Genomic DNA, 22,657 nt, shown 5'->3' with positions numbered 1-22,657 from the left:
TCCATTTGAGCACATTTGAGAAGTATTCATTCCCAAGCACATGGCTAGGCAGGATTTCTACCGATCTCGAACCCCACAACCTTCTCTCCATCATTCTTAAAGATGCTTGGCTACCCGCCTGTAGGGTCCATTGGGCTCTAGCTAAGCTTGATTCAAGCTCAAATTCCGCATCTATGGGCGAGCATGTGCAATCTAAGCGAATCTGTTCATGAGGCTTGCGGGACATCGGTACACATGGTATGCAGATGTCAATAACCCCGCGGCAAGTAGCTATGGTAGCCTGGCGAGGACCTAGGGAGGGTATAAAAAGTGTCGTGCTGCCCTAACTCTGGAGCTCTTCATGAAACTATTCACGGAAGATCTGCAGATTCCAAGCCCAAGATTTCTTCAAGTATAATTTCAGCATACAGAATGGGTTTCAAGAGCTTTGTTACACTTCTGACCTTGCTGGGTCTTGTATCCGCGCACTTCCAGATTGAATATCCGTATTGGCGAGGAGATTCTTTCGCCGCAGGACGATCCCAGTGGACCTTCCCATGTGAGCGCACACTATTCAATCTTCTAAACACCACCCTCCCTCCCAGCCTTCCACTCTTACTAACCGCAGCCCCTCAGGCGCCGGTGTGAACGAAACCACTGACATCAAAAACCGCACTCAATGGCCCACAACCGGGGGCTCTATTCGACTCCATGTTTCACATCCTTGGGCTCTGACATATGTCAATCTTGGCATTGGCACGAATGTTTCGAGTTTTAATATCTCGCTGGTAACACAGTTCAATCAGACGGGTAACGGAACGTTCTGCCTCAAGGAGACAGGTAAGGCCGCGCTGGCGGCAGGATTGGCGAAGTCGGGCCTTGATGCTAAGAGTACGTTTGCTCATTTCCTTAAATTATAGAAGAAATATTTGCAAAATGAGCGTGATGGTCCTTTTAGGACGGAGATGTTAATGTGGAATAGGCCTCGACGGCAAACAAGCCTCCCTCCAAATAATCCAGATCGCATCAACCGGCGCCTCGCTGTTCAACGTACGCCAATTCTCTCCTTCCCATCTCCCCAACTCCCTCCTCGAGTCTATCTAACACAATCCCTAGTGCGCAGACATAACCTTCAACGCCACCGCCGCCCTACTCCCAGACAACGAATGCTCTAACTCCACCGGTGTTAGCGGCGTCGGCATCGTGAACGCTGGATCTCAGACTATAGGTGGCTCTCCCAATGCCACAACCTCAGCTGGAGCTACGAAGTCGTCAGGTGCCGCGGCAGTGCTGAAGCCTGCTGGCTTGTTAGCAGCGGTAGTGGGTGTTGCTGTTGGGATGATGTAGGTTAGGTCGAGGAAGAAAGGTATGGGGAGGAAGAAGTGGATGAAAGGATGGCGGAATGGAGTAGATATACCAGTGCAACGCAATTTGCAACAGTACTCTATATTGTCTGAACAAGTTCACTCTGCGAAGCTTTTTGTGATTGTGATTGGTTCTGCCCAAAATGGTTAGCTCTATGCAGGGTCCGGGCGCATGCTTTTCGAGACTCTGGATGCTGGGACGTCATTTCGTCTCTTTGCCTGGCCCTTTGATGTGAAATTGCGACAACTAAATGTCTTTTGTTTCACCATGCAACTCACTTGGACACCTTCTCATAATTGTTTTGTTGCGCGAGGGCGAATGCGGCACGCTTAATGGACTCTGTTGGGGAGAGGGTAGGAACTTGGACAGGGGAAAAGTGGTTTGAGTCCCTGTCTCTCTCTGCATCTACATTTGCAAGATAATTGCAGAATTTTTACTTCCTCAGATCTAGACCTGGGTCTCTCTTATATTACTCTCCGCGCAACGTTGACTCCGATGATAGGGTATATCGTGGATGAAGATGTTACGAAGTCCTACGATCTGTCTACGAGGAAGATATGCCGTTCTCTGACGGATGGTGTTTTCCGCAGCATGAAATGATCCTCAGTTAGAGACATTCGATGCTAAGAGAGATTCTATTCGCTAGAGTCTCAAGATTCCTGGAACACAACATTCAGCAATGCGGTCTCTGGGCTTCCTAGGTCGGAAAGGCGTTCTGTATAGAGATGCACTTGGGCTGTCAGAGATAGAAGCCAGCGGGCTACAAGGATCAACCAGGAATTGTCACTTCCCTTTCCGTGTACCCGAGGAAAGGTTGCGTATGGCAGCAGTGGAGGCTAGCTGTTGTGGCCCTTGGATGCTTGGACGAGTAGGCGAAGGTACAGCCGCGAGTGATGAAGCGATTCTAGCATTTACATTCCCACACTGATAGATTGCCGAGGCGCCACGCAAGTCTCATAATTTCTATCTTCCAAAATGGTCAAGACTATATAAAGGAGCCCCTATAGGGTGTTGAGACCTCCCCCTAGGTACTCTCAACAACCAGGAGCATGCTGTGGGGTATCTGCTATCGTGGTCAACTCCAACCGTGGGATCGCCATTATGGAATCACCACTAAGGTTAGGGATGGCTCACGTCCAAACCCGGGCTATGGCACCATAGAGAGACGGAGCCATAGTTCAAAGCCACAGCGAGAACGAGAAATTTTGAACTGTACAACATTCAACACACGCAGATAAGGACCCGAGTTCTGAGCCCCAGTTATTCTGGTCAACGAACCGGACGAGTTCCACCAGCTAACTCTCTAAAAAAGCCTCTGCTCCTCTTGACTTTCGATTTTTCCCTCAACTCTATACAACACATAATACGGTTCGCTCGAAGAACAGGAAGCTCTACAACAGTCACTACACGAACTACCACTTCAACACAATCACACATATTACCAAACAGGCAGCGTTAACCGTACCATCGCACCGATTCTTCCGCTTTGTTATGTCGTTACAGCCACCGACTTCTGGCTCGGAGAATCATCAGGAGAACCCATTCGTTACACCGACGTCCTCGCAGGCACCTACCCCTTTGGTATCCGGAGAGAATACACCGATGAGAGGAGTACCTACTCCATCCATCCCTTACCTTTTCCCGACAGTTACTCGTCCGAGCTCGTTATCCTCTCGATCCTCTCGCTCTTCGAAGGCTAAGCAGATCTCAAGTATCACCCAGCCCTCCACATCCTCTCTACCCGAGAAAACGGAGAGAATCGAGAGCACTGAGGTTCCTGAGATTGTGTCTCTCAAATTCCCTGACGCTCTTCGCACCACACCAGAAGAGCAGCCACATCTAACTCACCCTCCACTACCGCCTCAGCTTCAGCTTCCGTCACAGACACCCTCGCAGAAATGGACACGCAGTCACGGCTTCTGGAGATCATTCCTGTCAATTTGCGTTCCACTGCTTCTTTCAGCCCTCGAAGGTAGCGTTACAAATACCGCCCTTCCCACGATCTCAGACGCCCTCAATCTTGGTACAAAGTTCTCGTGGGTCGCCACCGCATTCCTGCTCGCCAGCACCATCTTCCAGCCTCTTTATGGACAATTGGCAGATATTTGGGGTCGAAAATACCCCATGATGCTCGCTATTCTCGTCTTCAGCATCGGCAGCGCGGTATGTGGATGGGCGACCAACGGCGCAATGATGATCTCAGGACGTATCATTCAGGGGCTTGGAACTGGTGGTATCGATCTCTTCGCTGAGCTCATCCTATGCGATCTCGTCCCGTTGAGGAAAAGAGGAACATACATGGCCATAAAGCACGTCGTCTTCGCAGCTGGAACTACCATCGGACCCCTCCTGGGTGGTGTATTTGCTGAGCACGGTTGGCGCTGGTGTTTCTGGATCAATATCCCCGTCTGCGGTCTCGCCATTATACTCATGTTCTTCTGTCTCAAAGTCAACCGCGGTGTCAAAACTAAAGAAGTTAAGGTCATAGAACAACTCCGTCGCATCGACGGCTGGGGATCTTCCCTCCTGACATGCTCCGTAGTCCTTATTCTTGTCTCGCTCTCCACAGGTGGGGCTCCGTACCCGTGGACCTCCGCGACTGTCCTAGCACCCCTGATTATTGGCCTGTTCGGCTTGATGATCTTTCCCTTCTTCGAAGCCTCTAAATGGTGTCACTCGCCCATCATGCCACCATCAATTTTCAACAATCGCACTTCAGCAACCGCCTTCGCTCTGACAGCAATCCATGGCTTCCTCACCTATGGAGTACAATTTTACCTCCCACCCTTCTTCCAAGCAGTCAAGGGTTCCTCGCCCTCAAAATCCGGCATCGAAGTCCTTCCCACAACTCTCGTCATCGTCGTCCTCGCCGCCATCGGTGGCCCATTCCTCACTTACTTCGGCAAATATCGTCCAATTCATCAATTTGGTTTTGCAGTTATGACGCTCGGCTTCAGTCTTTGCACTATGCTAGCCAAGGCCACACCCGTGGGTGCCTGGGTCGTCTTCCAACTCCTTATCGCCGTCGGATCCGGCATCATTGTATCCACAACGCTCCCAGCCGTCCTCGTCGAACTCCCTGACAGAGCAAGCGGTGCGGCAGCCGGTTCATGGGCATTCCTGCGCGGTACAGGCTCGCTATTTGGCGTCGCGCTCCCTGGCGCAATCTTCAACACCCGCTTCTCATCCCTCCTGCCTACTATCTCTTCTCCTTCCGTGCGCGCACAATTGGAGAATGGGCAAGCGTATCAACGCGCTTCATCCGCGTTTGTGTCGAAGTTCGGGGATGCTATTAATGATGAGATTGTGACGGCTTTTACGGAGAGTTTGAAGTGGATTTGGATTGTTTTTGCGATTTTGTCGGGAGTCGGGTTTGCATTGACGTTCGTGGAGAGGCAGGTCAAGTTGAGGAAGGAGTTGGATACGGAGTTTGGACTGAAGAGGAAGAGGGGGAGTGGGAGTGGGTGGCGGACGCCCGCTGTGGAGAAGGAGGATGTAAAGATGGACATAGAGAAGGGGGTTGAGGCTGTTTAAGTGCTGGAAGCGGCTAGTTTGTTATTTATTGTGATAGTTATGTTCATAGGTGGGGTGATTCGTACGAGGACTATTCTTGCTATGATTCTTTGAGTGCAGTAGTGTTTGGATAGGTTGTTTCTCTAAGCTGGATCTTAACAGGGCATGATACCTCGATCTCTACTTCAGAATGGATAGAATGGAGTATGGAATGGGTCAGAGTTGAATTCATAGTACGCAGTCACTACTAAAGCACAAAATGCAAATGCATTATTGGCATTCCGAGATGATTCTTACAGGAATTTAAGAATATCAAGGTCGTTGACTACATACCCTCAGCTAGCATGCTTGCATATAGCAAGGACAGTCAAGTTAAATATGAACCGATCAAATATAAATCGGGAACAATTCTGTTCAAATTTGTATCCTTCTGCATTCGAGCTGAGAAGCCTTCCAGAAGCCTTGAGAGCTCAAGAAGGTTCTGCGCTTCCAACGAGCCATAGTACTGTACGATTGGGCGATGTTGATACCTGTACGGGTAAAATTCTGTGTACGTTCGTACGGCAGGGAGGATGAGAGGTAGGTGTACGTATTGTAACTGTTACTTCTCACGTGATCTGTACGAGTGGTTCGATTTAATTAAAGTACTCTATTCAAAACTACTCAGATACCTACGGGCCTCACCTAGTCAATTAGGTACCTCTGTTGTCTATTTTGCGCGGTCTCTTACCTAGGCCGCAGAAGTTAAGAGCCCTCTACACTGCTTCTCTTGCTTTATCCTGCGGTAGTACGTTGTCTATAGCTGAAGACAAATCGCAGCAGCGCAAGGTAACCCGCCTCTAGCACTGCTTGCCGGAGCCTTTCTACTCCCCTAGAATCGCTATGCGAACCTCTTAAAAGGGCAATACGATCCGTGCTATATACTGTACCTGGTGCATTATTAAACCTACGGTGCGGCCCGCAAACTAGGTACGTTTGTATTGAACACGTGACCGGTACGGCTCACTTTGTACGGACAGTAGTACGCCCCATTGGAAGCCCTGAGAGGGTTGCGGGCTGAGGACACTCCGAGCTCCTAAGAGGGATAAATATCTTAGTGCACCAAATGAAAGAGGACGTTCTGCCATATCACCCTAGCCTCTTTTTGGATTTTCTATACGAGAATAACTAAAATCCTGTGCCGTGAGGGGCGACTTCGACTATGCAGACAGGGCTGTAGCCGTGATTCTCTTATCACCATGGCTGCCTGACTTACACTCTAGCAGCCACGATGTCATGTCTGAGAATACAAATATCGGTGCGCATTCCTGGTGATAACTCAAAGTCATGGGAAAATTAATGAGAGATGTCCACACGCAGTCAAAACCTCCTATTCAATCCAGGCCAAAGACAAGAGGTATTAGTTGAAAGGGCCAGCACTGCCACCCCTGAGGCGCCCCTTATGTTTCATCCGATAAACTTCCGCGTTATTTAGCCTTGGCTCTTGGTTTATTTCCCCCATTTCCAAAGACCTATCTATCACAGCGAAGTCTTTTTTCTTGGCCAATACCACTTCCACCATTCCGCCCCGTCATATTGACTCAATACCTCTACATGAACAAGGTACCTTCTAAATTATATTCTTCAGCATACTCTCTTTATTGTTTGCGGCTGCGTAAGTTGTAGTAGTCTACATTCATCTTTAGTCTTCGCGACGAGAGTAGAGAAACCAAAGAGTCATGAACATCCTTGAAAGACGTGACGAAGCTCAAGACCAAGGACAACAATACCGTGAGTGTGGAGCCAAGTCAGGCGACGAGCAAGACAACTAATACCCATGTAGAATGTCGTATGGAGACCCAGGCTGGGGATGTGGAGTTAGGAAGGGTCCCAGCGATGTTGGTGGGTTAGCGGGCTGGATGATGACACTCAGTGATTGGTTTGAGGATACCTAGGCGGAAAGGAGAGTACACTAACATCGATGTGTACTAGCAGGAGTTTCAAGTAATAATATGTGTTCGTTTGTTAAAGGGTTTGCGCAAAGATGTTGATAGAAAGTCGGGATAATGATAGAGATCTAATAGCATCTGTAAGAGCATTAGGAGTAGTATTAGGAGTAGTCGGTCAGCAATGAAAAGCGAAGTTGGAAGACCAACCATTTAAGGGGGTAAATTTTGACGGATCTGCCCTCTGCAAGCCAGTTTCGTAACCTGCTTTTAGTCTTCGTCCTGCCTTGCCGGGAAGAACCAAGTGTCTTAGGTAGAAACGTATTATGATTACGCCTACTATTATACCAGGCTTAAAAATACCGCAAGAAACGATTTAGCAAACTAAATATTATCTTGACATGGTGGACGAATTTGGGCGTAGCGTTTACTGATACTTACAATACCGTATACGCATATTGTCGGCTTACTGCGTGGGGGATGCGCAACTGATATAAATGTATGAATAATGAATGATGGTGAGGGAATGGGAATGGCTCGGCTCTAACCTCCAGCCTTTGAATTCTCGCTTGGTTACGGTGTGTTCACCAAGGGGACTCTGTCTCACTCTCTCCAGTGCTAGCAAACAGGCCTCTACAGGTCCTCTTATCGTTTCCGGGCGATACCGTGCAATGTTTAAATACTATTTATCATCTAGAATAAATGCCCGCGATTGTTTTGAGGCCGTGAACAACTTCCTTGCTTCCCAAGTTACTGGGGATAAAGAAAATATGCCATGATTCTAGATCTCAGACCCCCTTTAAGGATGGTCCCCAAACTCATTCAGATTCCAGTCTCCGAACGCTACGTAGCTCACAGATATGCCGCCTGTGCCGCCGGCCGGCTCGGAAAGCTCAAATTCTAGCTAATCTTGAGTTCTCTGGACAAACCAATCCCCCACGAGTTGCTCAAAACCCAAGGACTTCTGCGTCGGGAGCCGACGGACTTCAAAAACAAGGAGGTTCAGCTCTCTATCTAGCCTCTCTCGGTCGGTAGTTAAATCTGTAAGCCTTTTAGAAAAAAAGTATGGTGTGATGTAGGTGTTGCGAGAGTTGGAGGGCTGCGTGGGGCTCGCTGTGATTGGCCAATATCATTCTCAGGTACAGGACAATCCAATACCGTGATTCGTAACCCTCCAGATTGATCGATGCCTTCCGGCCGCGCTTCTTAAGATATCGGAAGAGACTGGATCTGAGGTGAAGGCCGACATCGGCTCCCTAAATAAGGTTTACCCCGCCCCCGCGTTTCACTCTGCCCTATGCCCCTCTACGCCCCTCATGTCATGCCAGTGCGCGAATTTCAGCCTCAGGAGACGCTATTCACGCCTGCCGGGGATTTAGAACGTCAGTGCTCCTTGCAGATTGAAGATGGGATGAATCAAGGCGACAATATTATGAGGTTGAAGATCGGTTTCAGAAGAGTGAACAAGGTGCTTTCGGCATAATGTGCGATTGTATTTGAGGTAGGAAAACGATGCGAACATTCAATGCTTTTGGGGAGAGTTTGGATTGTAGCCGCTGTGCCATCCACCGCAATGTCGCTTGTGGGCATTCATCCAACCAGCTCAGCTTACGAAGCGGTGCTAGAGCTATTCTTGACGCCATTGTGAACACCATTGCCCTTGCCGTTAGCCGCATGCTTCTCCTGAAGTAGCCCCTCAATGTGGGGGTTCAACCAGTAGTTACTCAATACCTCCAGCTCCATATCTTTGGCGCCGGAGATGGTGCCCCTGCAGCTAGCCTCTCGACATCTGCAATCAAATGGTTGTACCATGTCCCACTCCGTGCTAGGGTAGAAAAATGTGAGCTCGTCTCCAGCTTTGAGTCCGCCCTTGAGCTCTGGGTTGACCCTGACCTCCCAGCGCGTCATGTCGAAGAGAAGTGTCGGCCGGCATGAGTGATTTATGAAGACCAGGTCACTGTTGAGCTCGATGTGAAGGTCACGCGAGGCTTGAACTGACGTGTACGCGCACGACGCAGGCGTAGGCCCGGAGATGCGCGCGAATATGGCGCCCGCAGGGAGATCGACGAGAGACACAGAACGGGCGGCGAACGATCCGGGAAGATGCTCAACGCGGAGAAGACGCGTAAGATCAGGCTGAACCCAGGCAGGGACAGAGTTGCTGGGAGCAGGGGGCAGGATAGACGAAGGAGTGATGATCGGCTTGACCGACGACACAGGGACTATCTTTGTCCCGTTCGAAGGGGAAGGGGCAGCATTGACAATAGCGGCGGGAGACATTATGCTAGGTGGAAGATCGAACTAGGAGTGAGGCAATGAGTTTGAAGTGAAGGACGAAAGAAGAAAGGAGATCTAGGCTGTACTAATACTTCTTTTACGCCAGCATGTGAAGTCGTCATTCGCTTGGTTGTGTGCTAAGTTCCAACCACAGAGACGCTCTGCTTTCCAAGGATCCGTAGAGTGGGGATATTCACCTTCCATATTGCCGAAGGCACATCAGGTCAGATGAAGTACAGAGAACACTCCGGCGGTGCGATCCGAGGCTACTAAAACCACCAGTAAATTGGTCACCATTTCTCGTAAGGAGCTTCGTTCCCACGCTGCAGGGCTGGTATGTTTGTATTCGTGCTGGCGGCACCTGCGGCAATGGCTGAATCCAAAGCGTGGTTGGACGATGGTGGATGAGAAGTGAAGGGAGTTCGGCGCTCAACGGAACCTCGGCAGAGCAAGATTTCACGTGATCTGTGATCTGAAGACTGACTAGCGTGCTTGTCATGTGTACCTTGCCCGCAAGATTATGTACTACCATACACAGAATTATTTTCATGCTTATTCAATCTCTCTCAATTCAAAAACATGTCGGCATCGGCGCCTGGCCTAGACTGGTTACGTCGCAGCCAGGCATTGATGCTATCAAGCGGCAAGATTGAGGTAGCTGGACGTCCAGCCTGATCCCCCATCCTCACAGTATCACTCCACAATATATTCCTCTACTCTGCATCAACACTTACTATATGTAGGTTTTCTACTAGAACACTTCGATCAATCCGGGCTGATGGATATACCGGCCAATGGCACGGAAGCTACCCGCTTTGCCAAGAATAGCGAAGGCGGTTCGGGAACAGCTTGAAGGTTTTTAACCAGGCACTGTTAGAGACCTTCTTCATGGAACCGAATGCCTGCGTTGTAAGGAAGTAGTGAAAACCACTAGGACGGACGAGTGTTTCCGGCCACAAGTCGGTTCAATACCTTTGTTCCTCAGGCGTTCACACTTAGATTCGTATTTGTTTGGACGCGAACAGACTGGAGTCCGTGACAAACACTGTTTAGAGTGTTTAGCTTCCAAGGGATCATTTCACTGGACCTCATGACGACATCCTTATCCCCTTCAGTGACACCTCACAGATATGATGCCCGACACTGTCCCTACTCATCCGACCATTGGTATGACTGACATCCAAAACTAGATGTCATCCCGCAATCGCGACCATTTCGGGGATTTTCACTCTCAATTCGGCCCACGGTTATAGATTGGACATCCCACTGAGCTTGTCCTCATCGACGCTGAACAGGAATACCTAGTGAGGTAAAAGTAGCGTCGCAAATATCTCGCTTTGAGTTACCTCTTCGGGAAGCCCTCTGTACCGTTCCAAATCACTTGAAATAATGCTGCAAGTCTTCACCAACACGGTGCATTTAGAATTGCGCATGACCTTGACCGATTACCAAGATCCATCAATGAATGCATAAATTTGACCAGGCTTTTGGGCTTGCAATACCTTTGGGTTGATCGCTTCTATATCATCTAGGATGATAGGTTTCATAAGGCAACTAACTTGAGGGCTACGGTTTCGGTTTGCGCTAATGCTTATTTCATAGTTGTCATCTCTTACCCCGCGATCGTCCTTCCCGCCGATCTATCTTTACCGAAAGGCACCTCACAAATCCACCTTCGGTTTCTTCTACTCCAACTTACATTAACCGGGACTGGGCTTTCTAGGAATAAATTCTCTCTCCTTGGAAGCTTGTCCTTCATGACAACGCGGTGACTTAATCTGTCGCAGATATATGTGGAAAGGAGGTGGTGATGTGCTAACGCGAGGTTCAAAAAGTTTCTACCCTACCCTCTGTTCTGGACAACATCTCCTAGGCCTTGGTCGAACGTAGCTGCTTATAGCGTAGCAATGAGGGATTTCTCCAGACAACAACTCTCCCATCCGGCGGATTGCTTGCAAGCCTTTTTGACTGTCATGGCAGCTATAGGTCGATCAATGAAGGAGGCTTCTTCTTCAGATAGTATTACGTGTGGAGACTCTCTCAGCAGTAGTCTTCAGAAGTATTGAGGCTTTGCCGATATGGAGAAATTGATGTTCGGCTGGGTTAGCATCACAGAGTTCCTCCCTTGTCACTGCAGTCCAGGTCGAATCCCACAGCTAGGCCCTCACTATGTACGCAAATACCAGCCATCCGCGATACGACGAGAGAACAAACGTGTTCGGTCATAATAGCGGCAGCTCTCAAACTTAACTCAGTTCTCTGGTCTGCGGCGATTGATGCCTAGTCCCATTCGCTCGCTCAACTCTGTTTCAACTATATTCCACCACGTCATAGCTACGACCCTCTTTTCCGCATCTTCGTATTCCCTCTGCTTGAATACACACTTTGACTCATTATCTACACCCTCTACGCCCTCTCCTCGTACTCTACTACCTTTGGGCAGACTTCGTACTAGCATGAATATCTCATACTTTCTTTTACTCGCCGGTTCGACCGGACTTACTTCTTTAGCAATGAGAACATGAGTAAACTTAAAGCCGTAACTTAATATGATGGAGTTCTCCACTGCGGCGCAGGAATATGTTGCGGCTCACTAGGTAAGGAAGCTACACTATACGCACAAAGGAGCGTTCGCAGCTCGCTAATGAGAGCAGCTCGCTAATGAGCGCAGTTCGCATACGTTCTAGGTGAGACTAAGAGTGTGGCCCTAGCGAGCTTCGCTAACTAATGGCTAAAAGGAATGCTGAATGAACATCAGCGATAGGATCGTGAGTTAGGAGGCGTCTAGGTACACTACATTCCTTCTAATAATAGTATAGGTGATGCAAACATCAAATACAGTTGTGAGAAGATCGAAGGTTTCGAGGGAGGCACAAAGTGAAAATTATTCGCTGCTCCACCTTTATCTCTCTAAACTCCTTCCCATATTACTATTCAACCTTTGCAAAAAGGTATTGACAAACGAGTGCTGTGCGACGGGCTTAGAAACTGCTGGGACTACCGCTTTTTACAGAGTGTGCAGTTCGTTAAAGGCTTTTTGCCGTTCAAAGCCCTTCCACTTATCATTACTTCGGGATCTGCCCCATGCGACGAGAAGCCAACTATGTACTACTATCCAGGCTCTTCTGCTAGTGGTAAGGCCTGTTAGGGCTACGACATGAACTATGGTCCCTTGAAACCTCCAGGATGCCCAGAATCGCAACAAACGAAATATACGGGGATTGCTCCATTAGTGGCTTTAATCTCAAGTTTATTAGGACATGAGATCACTAAAGCCCTTCAAAGCCATCTAAAACGAGTAACGCCAGAAATACCAACAGTTCCATTATCACGAAATCCTTGCCCTTTGACCCGGACTTGGACCGTATGACCACCAACAAGAGTCGCCAAACTGTCTACTGTTGTCGGCTCCGCCGGCATAGTTGTGAGCGTGGATGAGAACCGACAGCACAGCCCTCCATTCTAGTCTTCGGGCTTGCTCGCTATTTCGTTAGAGGAAATTTCCGGGTGTATGTGCCATGCATCGAGCTGAGGCTATTCGAAGTCTCCCAACTTAGGTCATGGCGAAGATAAGGCATATCTAAAAAGTATACACATTGTCCGAGCTTCGGTCTCAAGATAGGAAGCGTCAAATTTTCGTCTTCTTTCGGCTCTTGAGGAGGCTCCTCTAAATGTCACTTTACTATGAACATGTTAAGTAGAGTCGAATCCACACTTTCCACAAAATGACCTTCATATTTGCTGTATCGCCACAAACCGCTCCATTTCTCAGGGTATCAAACACAATTATCTAGCCACCAAATAAAGGATCTCCAAAGCCGATCGCATCACTCTCATAGCCCTCATCACCTCTAGTATATCTAATTCCACTTTTAGCCCCTACCTTATAGTCGAAACGCTCACACTCATCTCATTCGTAACCATGATCCCACCCATCCCTCCATTCCACCTGGATCTCTCCTCCCGCTTATCACTCGCTGCCTTGAACCTCCCCGCCCTACCCCCATTTCTATCCTCCGCACTCGCCCTCCCCACAATGATAGTCTGCATCCCATGTCTGTCTCCATCTCCACCGTTGCTGCTCGTACTACTAATTGAACCCCCGCGAGCGCCTGCCAGCTGGTGCGTCGAGCCAGTTTCGTCGAAGTCATTGTTCTTACTAACGGTAATGGTTGCGAGTTTGTGGGCGCTAGGGACCGAGCGACCGTTAGGGAAGGACGATGGGTAGGAGAGGTGCGACGAGTTGTTTTTGCTGATTGGGCCGCGGCGTGTAACGACAAAGTAGATTGGGCGGAGCATGGGGAGGCATGCTGGAGAGGAATTAGGTTGGTGTTATAGAGAAGAGGAGAGGGGATGGGAAAATAAGGATGGGAATGGGAATAGTGATAGAGAGGGGGTTGTACGTACCGGAGACAATAGCCAGATTGACCTCCACAGTGGCCCAGATGATGATGGGAGAGATGTTCCACGGCACCTCAATCGAGCTAGTATCGTACTGCAATGAATCCACAAGCACGACGATCGACGCTACACACACAAAAATACCGAACATAAACATGCCCATAATTCCAAGCCTCTGCCCAAGGGGGAGATGCAGCTTCTGAACCTCAATGACAGGTAGAGCTAGAATCGCAATGTCGAGAATCAAATGCGTGAGCACGGTTCCAAAGAAGAACTTCGAATCATCGATGTTGCAAACGCCTTCTAGCTCAGGGCGCCAGAACTTCTGAACTGGGGCGCAATGGAAGATGGCTAGAAAGGTCTACCGATCTGTTCAGGACCCGCTTCATGGAACTGCATATGCGATAGGGAGGAATACAAATACTCACACGAAGGACCAACCACAGAATAGCGCACCCGGCCAGAACTTGAATAGGTATTTTGATCTTGGAAGTTTTGAACATGCGCCAGTAGAAAGCAAGGATGGCGAGTTTAGTAAACGCAAGCGAGAACGCGTAGAAGAGTTCTACGTTCCAGAGGATTAGGCGCGACCTCTCCAGAACCAAGAAGTCGGGGGAGTCAATGTCTTTGAGGTAGCGGCCGAGGCCGATCTGCAACCCTATTATTGATGCGTGAGGAGTTGAAGTAGAGGCGAGATGTTTTCAATAGACTCACACCATAGGACGAGGCCGGACCATACTCCTGCGCAAATGAATGCGATAATGGCTAAATAGTCATCGAACCAAAGGCGAAGCTTTGTAATTCTCCGTGCTATAAGCCGTAACGCTAAACATATAGTTGCTGCGGTGAAGGTAACGAAGAGGCAAACATATGCGTTGAGCTGCCTCGAGCCGTTCATCAATTCGCCTGACATTCTGCAGTCCTAGAGATAAAAAAAAGCAAGTATGTAGTCAACTGAACTATTGGCCCCAACGAACGAGCCCACCAAAAAGTAAAAAGGGAGGAGCTGGCGGTTCCCTACCCGCAGGCTATCAGGTACATATACCAGGCCGCTAGGACTACATGCGTGCATGCCAGGCTGTAAGGGTGAACCCAAATTTCCTAGGAAGGTCGAATAATGCCCATCAGTATCCATCATGGAGATCCTTGGTCACCTCGAACGGACTAGTCAGTTTGTGCGGATTCTCTTTGGGCGAGAAAATGTCGTCTTCGTGATTGGATAGTAGTATCCTCATGCAGAACCAAATTCGAAGCCCCCGCACGTTGAAGCTTCGAAGAAACGCCAAATGAGTCGAAAACATTGCAACTAACAGGGCCAGGTGACTGGTGGTAGGGAAGTACCCATGTAACGAGTCAGGAATGGAAGGCTGTCGCTGGCAATCATTGCATCGGCATAGGGACTATTCAGTCTCTACAAAGGCCTTGGTACGTCTCTGGGAAGTTTGAGCCTCAAAATAAAAAAATATAAATTTTTGGAGAGCAGGGGCGTGGCGTTCGTAGGATCCGGCAGAGTGCAATCCGAGTAGGAGTTAGAAAAAGATCAACCTTTCGTAATGAGATTTTGTGAAGCTTGATGAGCCCGCCTCGAGGAAAGAGAATTTTAGAAGTCAACCAACTCACAGTAGTGGTAATTGGGGAATTGATATCGGTAACCGGAGCTTTGTCCAACATCTCCAAGCACAGCATCGACTGCGCTGCTAGGCTCGTATCAGCTGTGCTGGACATACATGAAGCAAAGTTGCGACACCAGTTTGAGTACACGAAGCTAAACACACAGATCATTAGCACATGCTTCAAACAGCCAGGCGACCCGAGAAAGAGGATCGTGAGGCACCTAGGAAGGCCCATGTTGGTTGTTTCGGGAAGTCGGGAAAGATAGTCTCCGCTTTACTCTTGGCATTCACCAGTTAGGTACGTACCTGTCTCGAGAAAGATCACCTTCCTTACCTGAAGGGTGTTTTCTATAGAATAATTCTTGGGATGAAGAGAGGTCGGCGATAGAGGAAGAAGTAGATGAAGCCCTTGAAGCTGACCAGAAGTTGGGGAATCGGGTCTATGGCCTGAGCAGTCGGGGCTGGGCGGTGAATGATTGATGAGAGAACTATTAAATTACGGTTCTCCAAGAAGGGGCTGGCTTCGACGCCGTTTCCTGACCCTTCAAAGAAGTCGTGACATACAGGGTATTACTTTAAATTTACATTTTTGTTCTAAACGACCAGAAGAGACAGGATCCTAGTAGATCACGATTAAGAAAATCGATTCTGTCCGCGTAGCGCCTCGCATTTCAAAATGCGCCAAGTTTTAGCGCTACAACGGACCCTGTGCTTGGCGGTGATTCCCTTTTCGCCGGGAGCCATTAACCTAGCTTGAGTAGACAACAGATTAGAGCTCCATGATTGACCAGTATCTTTAGCATCGATAGAGCTACGAAGGGGTTTTCCATAGGAAGCAAAGCACATCCAGCTTGGGAGGTCCAGGAGAACGAAAATTTGTTCATACATGTCCAATTTTCGAAGCACCTATCGCTGGCTCCCCAAATATATGATTTCAGATATTCAAAAACCTGCAGAGTCCCAGTGAATACAATCCCTTCGAAGCCAACCCGCGCTTAATTGGATAGATCATCAACCAAATTATCTGTCTTCTGTATTAGAAGGGTACCGAGGATGATTTACAGCCCAATTGCGTGGGACATACATCCTGGAATCTAGGCCATCAGGATTGGTTGTATCGTGCACGATACAGTAACACGGAGGTCGGCCAGGCAAAAACTGCACTCTGGCCTTCAACTTAGGGAACATTACATCGCACTGGGACCAATTTCGCATCTTCCTTCGGAAATCTGGAATCAACCTTTCAAGATAACTATCCAACGCTCCTGGATCTGGATCGTGTCTCGCGCGCTGCATAGCACGCGCGTCAAAGTGAGGGTGGTTGAAAATTTTGGCGTAGAAACTGAAAAGCTGCCAACGCTCCCATGCGTTTACTCCGTGGAAGCCATAATCACCATCGGTCTCTCTACTCAGGTGTGTCTCGTGCTTCAAGTGGGCTTTCGAGTGGCAGCTCGAGTCGCTATTAAATTCCTTAGGCCTGAAGCAGAGACAAAAGCGGCCAGAGAGCGCATGGCTGACTTCTGCAATCAATCTGTATATCCCAAACTCTTCCAACCTAGGTCGTTGCGGGACGATATCGTTGAGCTCTAATTCGTAAACATCAATACCGCGAGCCTTCATCAACGTGAGGAGTGAATCGTTCTTCCAGGCATGTGCTATCTCTCCAAGCGAGCTCCCTCCTATAGGAAGCTCAAGGAGGGCCTTTCGAAGCCTCTGTCGGTCGGACAAGTTTTTGCAAAAGCAAAACCCGAAGTCAAGCCACTGAGAACTATCCACGTCCGGAAGGCAGTTGAAATCTCGACACAGAATTGCATAGAGCCAAAGAACTTTTATTTCTGTTGGCGAAAGGCTTGCCAGAAAGCCGACTCTAGAATCCAGAGAAAATATCTGAGAAACTACAGCCATGCTCCTCGCAAGGTAGAAATGAAACCCGTCTTCGTGCTCAACTGGGAAGCCTGCGTCTCGTTCTCGCATTTGAAGGAACCAAGCGAAGCATTGGCAGCCGTTTGTTGGAGAGGCATTGACGCTCATGAAACATCTACTATAAGTTTCCATGAAGTTCCATAGATTGCCATCGTTTACCACACTTTGGAGAACCACGGACCCACAAGACCGGATGAGTTCTCTGTAGATGCAAAGTAAGTAGCTAACCTCCAGGCTAATCTCGCAGCTATCAAATCCAAAAGTCGTAGACAGCTTGTCATCGGAGTATAGTGCTCGCAGGAACGTGGTGGTGTAAGCATCATCCAGTGATTCTTTTCTGATCTTCTTTGCCCGAAACCAGTGACTGACGTAGAGTTTCAAGCGATCCACCTCGTTCGGTCGAGAGCTGCCCGTGCATAGGAATACGTGTCGTTTCCAATCCTTCTTCTGGCAAGTTTGCGAGCAATAAGACATCCGACAGGAGCGGCAACGCAGGTTTGATATACTTCCGCATCTTTTGCAGATTGCCATGTCGCGTGATTTCCTTGGTGGCAGCTCGTTGAGTGGTTCGAACCCGTATTTATGGCGCAAGTGGTTGATTAGCAATGTCTCGGCTTCCCCGAGCCTCATAGGCTTTGTACATCCACGTATTTCGCCGCCAAAAACTACGGCAAACCCAGGTCTCTCGGGTAGAGGGAAAACAGAAATGGCATCACTAGATATCATTGGCATCATCATGGACGACCTGTTGTCAAGATGAGCAACAATATTGAGTCAAAGCATATGTTTACTCACCGTATTGCGAGTTCTGACCGCTCCATTTCCACAATTTCTTCCTCCAGCATTGTTTTTGCTGTGGAAAGACCAATTGACGATTGAGCTCGAAGTTCGTAATTGCGCGGAGGCGCCGTGGAGTAGAGGTTGCTCTGGAGTTCAGCCTTCAGGATTTGAAGAAGGCGCTGTGTTGCTAAATCAACCGTCGAACTGTACCGTCCTGTTGGCGAATGCAGTGGAATCTCCCATCTGTTCATGATAGTTTCGTGGGTTCCGCGGACGTCGAATCCACCGTAGACGAGTGTAAAGCAATAACAAAGGTAGCAGCACAGCCTGCTGCACCCAATATATGGATGGGTCTGATATTTCTGGTTCGAGGATTTGAAAGATTCGTCGTAGTAGTGAAGTAATTGTACTTCACAATGGATGTAGCGCTTTTCGCGACGAGACACTCGGAAAGCGTTTTTCAGTTGTGAGGAGCCAAGCCGATCACGTATTCGCTTGTGCCTCGCAATGATTCCTAACCTCTCTGCAGAAACTAATGCCTCGGATTGCAGTTGCGGTATTGGACACCGGTTGAAACTTTGGGAAGGGACTAAGACACAGATGATCGATTTGAAAGCCGATATTTGTTCTGCGGTATTGATGAAGATGGTCGTACCGTAGTAGATTCGGCAAAGGAATAGAAGTGCCTTTTCAGCCGTCTTACGCGCTTGCTCGTTAAGAAACAGTTGGATCAGACAAGCTCTGAACGCTGATCGCGTCTTGACACCCATCCAAACATTGAACGTGCTAATTAATAATCGTTTCAATAGGGATGATTCTACGTTTCCAGCAGGTGGTCGATTACATAGCTCTTCAATATCAGTGGAAAGAGCTGCCAGTGCAAGGGCGTTCTCTTGAAAAGTGAGGCCACTTTGGGCCACATCTGAGCCTGCATAATTTTTTTGGGGTAGCGTTGTCGGTATTTTGTATCGCAAGCCATTATCATCTTCCCACTCACGAAGTCTTAAAATTGGCTGCTTCTCTACCCAAGCCTTCGACAGGGTTGTTTCGCTGTCTAGTAGCTTGCCGGTGGTCGCCGAAGATTTACGGTATGCAAGCTGTAGCCTGTGGATATAAAATTCAACTCGCGGTCGTTGATGCGTTAGGATCAGATCCAAGAGATGATTTCTATCCGCTTCCGATGCACGGCCTAACAAGTGGTTATCAGAGGGGAGAAAGACTCAAGGATCACGTACCAGCTTTGGCAACATTCTCGAGACAGTTCTTCCAGTGCCCTAAGAATTCATCGTCGACCTTGTCGAGTCCTTCATTCTTCGCACAAAGTATCCTCACAGACGTTTCATCTTCACACATTACCATCATAGTTGCACAAACGTGTTTTGCATCTTGTCCTGAACTCCTTCTCGTATTGGGTTCTGTTTTGAACCTCGCCAGGACCTCAGCCAACCGGTCGAGGAATCTGTCTCGCAATTTCGCGAGGTTTCTTTGTTCGCCTAGGTCCGCCTCAACCTCCTCGAGGTTTTCGAGGTCCACATCCTCGTCATCTGTGTCGAGACTTCCACTTCCAGTCTATATAGGTTAGACGTTTACAGTTGATGCTTGATCTCGTCGCACGAACATCTGAGGCGGCTGATTCTCCAAAGAGTCCGTCGCCCTTCACAACGTTGAGTGTTGGCAGCCTTTTTGTACATGCGGTGAGAAGGCAGATTGTGTCGGCAAGATCCTCATGGACAGCGCACTGCACGGCGCTTACCTGGGCCTGTTGAAGGATCCTCGTTCCAGGAGACGACTTCTTCGGTCGTTTACCCATCGATATTGAAACTCATTGAAGAAGGTAGGTTTAGCGGGGTTGAAGGCTGAATTCGAAGCTAAGGGAAAGGTGGTTCGACGACAAGAGGCTTGGCACGCGTTGCCATTCCTTGGACCTATTTGCCTTACACATGCCCTCACGACACTTCTTCTTCCTTGACAATCCTCTCTATGGATGTCTTGAGCACGCTCTGATAGCCACATAATGGGACTCAGCTGAACTAACTGTAAACACGCAAGGCACTAGGAGTTAGCTTCGCATCCTAGGTGTTGCTGTTGTTTGCCAGGCCCATAGTGATGGGACAGCATCGGTATGTACAGTCTGCCCGCTATTTCAGGATTATTCTTCTTCCTTTATGATACCGACTAAGGGTTTTATAAATTTATCCTAGCGATTTGCGCACTTACGTAGAATTTCGTGATATATTCGGCCGAAGAACGGCGATGCTGAGTCGGCATACCTTCGGAATGCCGACGAAGACAGCCGAAACATGCCCGTAGGCCTCAGCCAACTTGAAAAATCACATAGCACAATTGGACGGCTTATAAATAATACTGCATATTACGTCATCGTTATACCAAAAGTGTTACTACTTCTGCGAGGGTTTACAAGGGAGGACCTATGAGAACACTTGTGAAACTGGATGAATTGAAGTTGGCATAGGAAGACGGGGATATACTTCTAAGAGTTTGTGTACTTATCTTGAATAGGAATATCAACTCCTCGTCCCACATGTCACTCATCGCCACTAGATGCATGTTATCTAATCTCCCTAGCCATCACCATGCGTTAGCACTTGGTATATTTCATAAGCGACTGAGTGCCGATGCTTAGTGGCTCCACAAATACACTCGAGTAGCTTTTCTCAGAGCATTCACCATTTTCGAGGCGGGAAACGTGGCGATTATTGCGCGATATCGACTTACAAATCAATAGACACAACGGACGTACGTGCAATCTCGGTTTGGAAGGCGGGGCACTGCAATGCCCCGCGACAGGGTTTCCGTGAATTGAATTCCGCCGGGGCCCGCAACGTCACCACTGCGAATTATTGAAGAGTGGGATGTTGAGTATAAAGGCGTTGGAAGCCCCCTGGGTGAATACATTCTTCAGACAAGACCAACTTGGCCCAATTGACCCCTCCTCCCCAGACAGACCCTAAGTCCTTGTTGAAAGTAAAAGCGGACATGGCACCAGGAGAACACTCACATCACGCCCTTCCGAAAGAGGTTGAAGGCGAGCCTCACAATGTCAACAAAGCTGCACCAGGGGTATGTCAATCTTTCTGACTTTGTAGGCTTACACTGATGAAACAAGATATCCTACTTCACCCCAGCACAAGATCCCCCAGCTGGAACGGCGATTAGAATGAAAGATGGCAGCAGCAAGATACCTAAGCTTTTCACCCCTCTTAAGCTCAGGGGCCTCACTCTTCAAAACCGGATAATGGTACGTCGTCCTAGTTACTCTACACACTATCCTCGACAGACTAACATGTTTGGATATTAGCTCTCTCCCCTCTGCCAGTATTCGGCTGAAGACGGCCACCACACAGCATGGCACTTCACCCATATCGGCGGCATCGTTCAGCGCGGACCAGGCATAACGTTCATCGAAGCTACCGCAGTCGTGCCGGAGGGAAGAATCACACCTGAAGATTCTGGCCTCTGGAAAGATTCGCAAATCGAGCCACTCCGACGCCTTGTTGAATTCGCGCACTCCCAAGGACAGAAGATTGGTATTCAACTCGCCCATGCAGGCCGAAAAGCCAGCACAGTCGCACCATGGCTGAGCATGGGGGACGTTGCAGGGCCGGAGTTGAATGGATGGCCAGACAACGTCAAGGCACCTTCGGCAATCCCGTTCAACGCCCGACATTGTTCTCCGAAGGAGATGACGGAAGCTGATATCGCAGATTTCAAGACTGCATTCAAGGCCGCGGTCGAGCGTGCTTTGAGAGCAGGTTTCGACGCTATTGAGATCCATAATGCCCATGGATACCTCCTGCATACCTTCCTCTCGCCTGCTTCAAATCACCGAACCGATGAGTATGGAGGCTCATTTGAGAATCGTATTCGATTGACTTTGGAAATTGTCGAGATCGCTAGGAACACAATCCCAGATGATATGCCCCTCTTCTTGCGAATCAGCGCCACCGACTGGCTTGAAGAGCAAGGTATTGATGGTTGGACCATTGACCAGACTGTTAAACTTGCCGAGATCCTGGCAGCAAACGGTGTCGACTTGCTCGATGTCTCGTCTGGTGGTTTGCACGAGAAGCAGCATATTCATGGTGGACCTGGCTACCAAGTTCCGTTCGCGAAGGCTGTGAAAGAGAAGGTAGGGGATAAGATGCTTGTTGGTACCGTTGGTACAATTACCGAGGGCAAGCAAGCGAACGGATACCTTGAGAACGATAACCTTGACCTCGCCATCGCTGGCAGGATGTTCCAAAAGAATCCAGGATTAGTTTGGGCATGGGCGGATGACCTTGGCGTGGAAGGTAGATGGGCAAATCAGATCAGGTGGGGATTTGGTGGTAGGGGAAAGAAGTGAGTGTGGCCTCGATCATAGTTAGGCGTAGAAGTTAGAGTATAGAAGACAAATAATTCTGATCGTTTATATTAGGGATGTGCTTAAAAAGAAGGATTCAAACTTGTGAAGAGCAAGGAAAGTGTTTGTTCTGACCAATAAGTGCGGAGAAAATCTATGTTTTCATTCAGTCTGGTGATTTGACTTTAATATGTCTTCCCTCTTTCGTATGGTGTAGATTATGACAGAACTTGGCACCTGATTGAAACTCTACCCCAAATGAGTAAAATGCTTGAGAGACTGAACAGTTTTCATCGCCGGTGTTACGTGGTAGGCGCGAATATGCTGTTGATTCCCAACACTCTTTCGTCAACGATGCTCATGCATCTAATGTGTCAATACCGGACAATCCTACTAGGTATCCGCATAACGATCTTAGAAATCACCGGACATGGCTTTGACTAGTCAAAGAGTCATCAGGCAACACAGACATGCGTCTCGCAACCCCGACTCCCCGACTCCTTGAGGAGACGTTGCAC

At 48.7% G+C, this 22,657-nt stretch overlaps 8 protein-coding genes across 8 annotated transcripts; 4 read left to right on the top strand and 4 right to left on the bottom strand.

Annotated features, from left to right (window-relative positions):
• Positions 1–317: 317 nt before the first annotated feature.
• On the top strand, positions 318–1,417 carry BDR25DRAFT_258783 (uncharacterized protein). The gene is made up of 4 exons (XM_033686552.1): positions 318–538; positions 616–870; positions 962–1,029; positions 1,096–1,417. The coding sequence occupies exons 1-4, from the start codon at positions 412–414 to the stop codon at positions 1,324–1,326; spliced, it is 681 nt and encodes a 226-aa protein (XP_033549272.1). The 5' UTR covers positions 318–411; the 3' UTR covers positions 1,327–1,417.
• A 1,418-nt stretch (positions 1,418–2,835) lies between these two features.
• On the top strand, positions 2,836–4,901 carry BDR25DRAFT_333283 (MFS general substrate transporter; the record flags this gene model as incomplete). The annotated part of the gene is made up of 2 exons (XM_033692821.1): positions 2,836–2,925; positions 3,127–4,901. The coding sequence occupies 2 exons, from the start codon at positions 2,836–2,838 to the stop codon at positions 4,876–4,878; spliced, it is 1,842 nt and encodes a 613-aa protein (XP_033549271.1). The 3' UTR covers positions 4,879–4,901.
• Positions 4,902–8,297: 3,396 nt separating this feature from the next.
• On the bottom strand, positions 8,298–9,106 carry BDR25DRAFT_302619 (uncharacterized protein). The gene has a single exon (XM_033689835.1). The coding sequence runs from the start codon at positions 9,060–9,062 to the stop codon at positions 8,391–8,393; it is 672 nt and encodes a 223-aa protein (XP_033549270.1). The 5' UTR covers positions 9,063–9,106; the 3' UTR covers positions 8,298–8,390.
• A 519-nt stretch (positions 9,107–9,625) lies between these two features.
• BDR25DRAFT_353454 (uncharacterized protein) lies at positions 9,626–11,737 on the bottom strand (the record flags this gene model as incomplete). The annotated part of the gene is made up of 14 exons (XM_033695174.1): positions 9,626–9,730; positions 9,820–9,907; positions 9,955–9,989; positions 10,053–10,180; positions 10,222–10,245; positions 10,271–10,330; positions 10,361–10,419; positions 10,509–10,625; positions 10,676–10,902; positions 10,946–11,019; positions 11,086–11,190; positions 11,228–11,339; positions 11,374–11,619; positions 11,681–11,737. The coding sequence occupies 14 exons, from the start codon at positions 11,735–11,737 to the stop codon at positions 9,626–9,628; spliced, it is 1,437 nt and encodes a 478-aa protein (XP_033549269.1).
• Positions 11,738–11,806: 69 nt separating this feature from the next.
• On the top strand, positions 11,807–12,716 carry BDR25DRAFT_353453 (uncharacterized protein; the record flags this gene model as incomplete). Its single annotated transcript, XM_033695173.1, has 7 exons — positions 11,807–11,827; positions 11,908–11,936; positions 12,045–12,193; positions 12,245–12,291; positions 12,345–12,462; positions 12,508–12,616; positions 12,665–12,716. 7 exons carry the CDS (start codon positions 11,807–11,809, stop codon positions 12,714–12,716), a joined length of 525 nt encoding a protein of 174 aa, XP_033549268.1.
• Positions 12,717–12,938: 222 nt separating this feature from the next.
• On the bottom strand, positions 12,939–14,358 carry BDR25DRAFT_366447 (uncharacterized protein; the record flags this gene model as incomplete). Its single annotated transcript, XM_033696954.1, has 5 exons — positions 12,939–13,036; positions 13,082–13,369; positions 13,467–13,785; positions 13,889–14,118; positions 14,175–14,358. 5 exons carry the CDS (start codon positions 14,356–14,358, stop codon positions 12,939–12,941), a joined length of 1,119 nt encoding a protein of 372 aa, XP_033549267.1.
• A 1,504-nt stretch (positions 14,359–15,862) lies between these two features.
• BDR25DRAFT_366441 (uncharacterized protein) lies at positions 15,863–20,044 on the bottom strand (the record flags this gene model as incomplete). The annotated part of the gene is made up of 5 exons (XM_033696953.1): positions 15,863–17,741; positions 17,792–18,965; positions 19,012–19,337; positions 19,530–19,810; positions 19,994–20,044. The coding sequence occupies 5 exons, from the start codon at positions 20,042–20,044 to the stop codon at positions 16,094–16,096; spliced, it is 3,480 nt and encodes a 1,159-aa protein (XP_033549266.1). The 3' UTR covers positions 15,863–16,093.
• A 575-nt stretch (positions 20,045–20,619) lies between these two features.
• BDR25DRAFT_283848 (FMN-linked oxidoreductase) lies at positions 20,620–22,216 on the top strand. The gene is made up of 3 exons (XM_033688083.1): positions 20,620–20,857; positions 20,904–21,035; positions 21,096–22,216. Exons 1-3 carry the CDS (start codon positions 20,774–20,776, stop codon positions 22,140–22,142), a joined length of 1,263 nt encoding a protein of 420 aa, XP_033549265.1. The 5' UTR covers positions 20,620–20,773; the 3' UTR covers positions 22,143–22,216.
• Positions 22,217–22,657: the final 441 nt, after the last annotated feature.

The sequence above is a fragment of the Lindgomyces ingoldianus genome (assembly GCF_010093535.1).
Source record: "Lindgomyces ingoldianus strain ATCC 200398 unplaced genomic scaffold BDR25scaffold_11, whole genome shotgun sequence".
Taxonomy (NCBI): Eukaryota; Fungi; Ascomycota; class Dothideomycetes; order Pleosporales; family Lindgomycetaceae; genus Lindgomyces; species Lindgomyces ingoldianus.
This window is presented reverse-complemented; position numbering and strand designations above follow the sequence as displayed.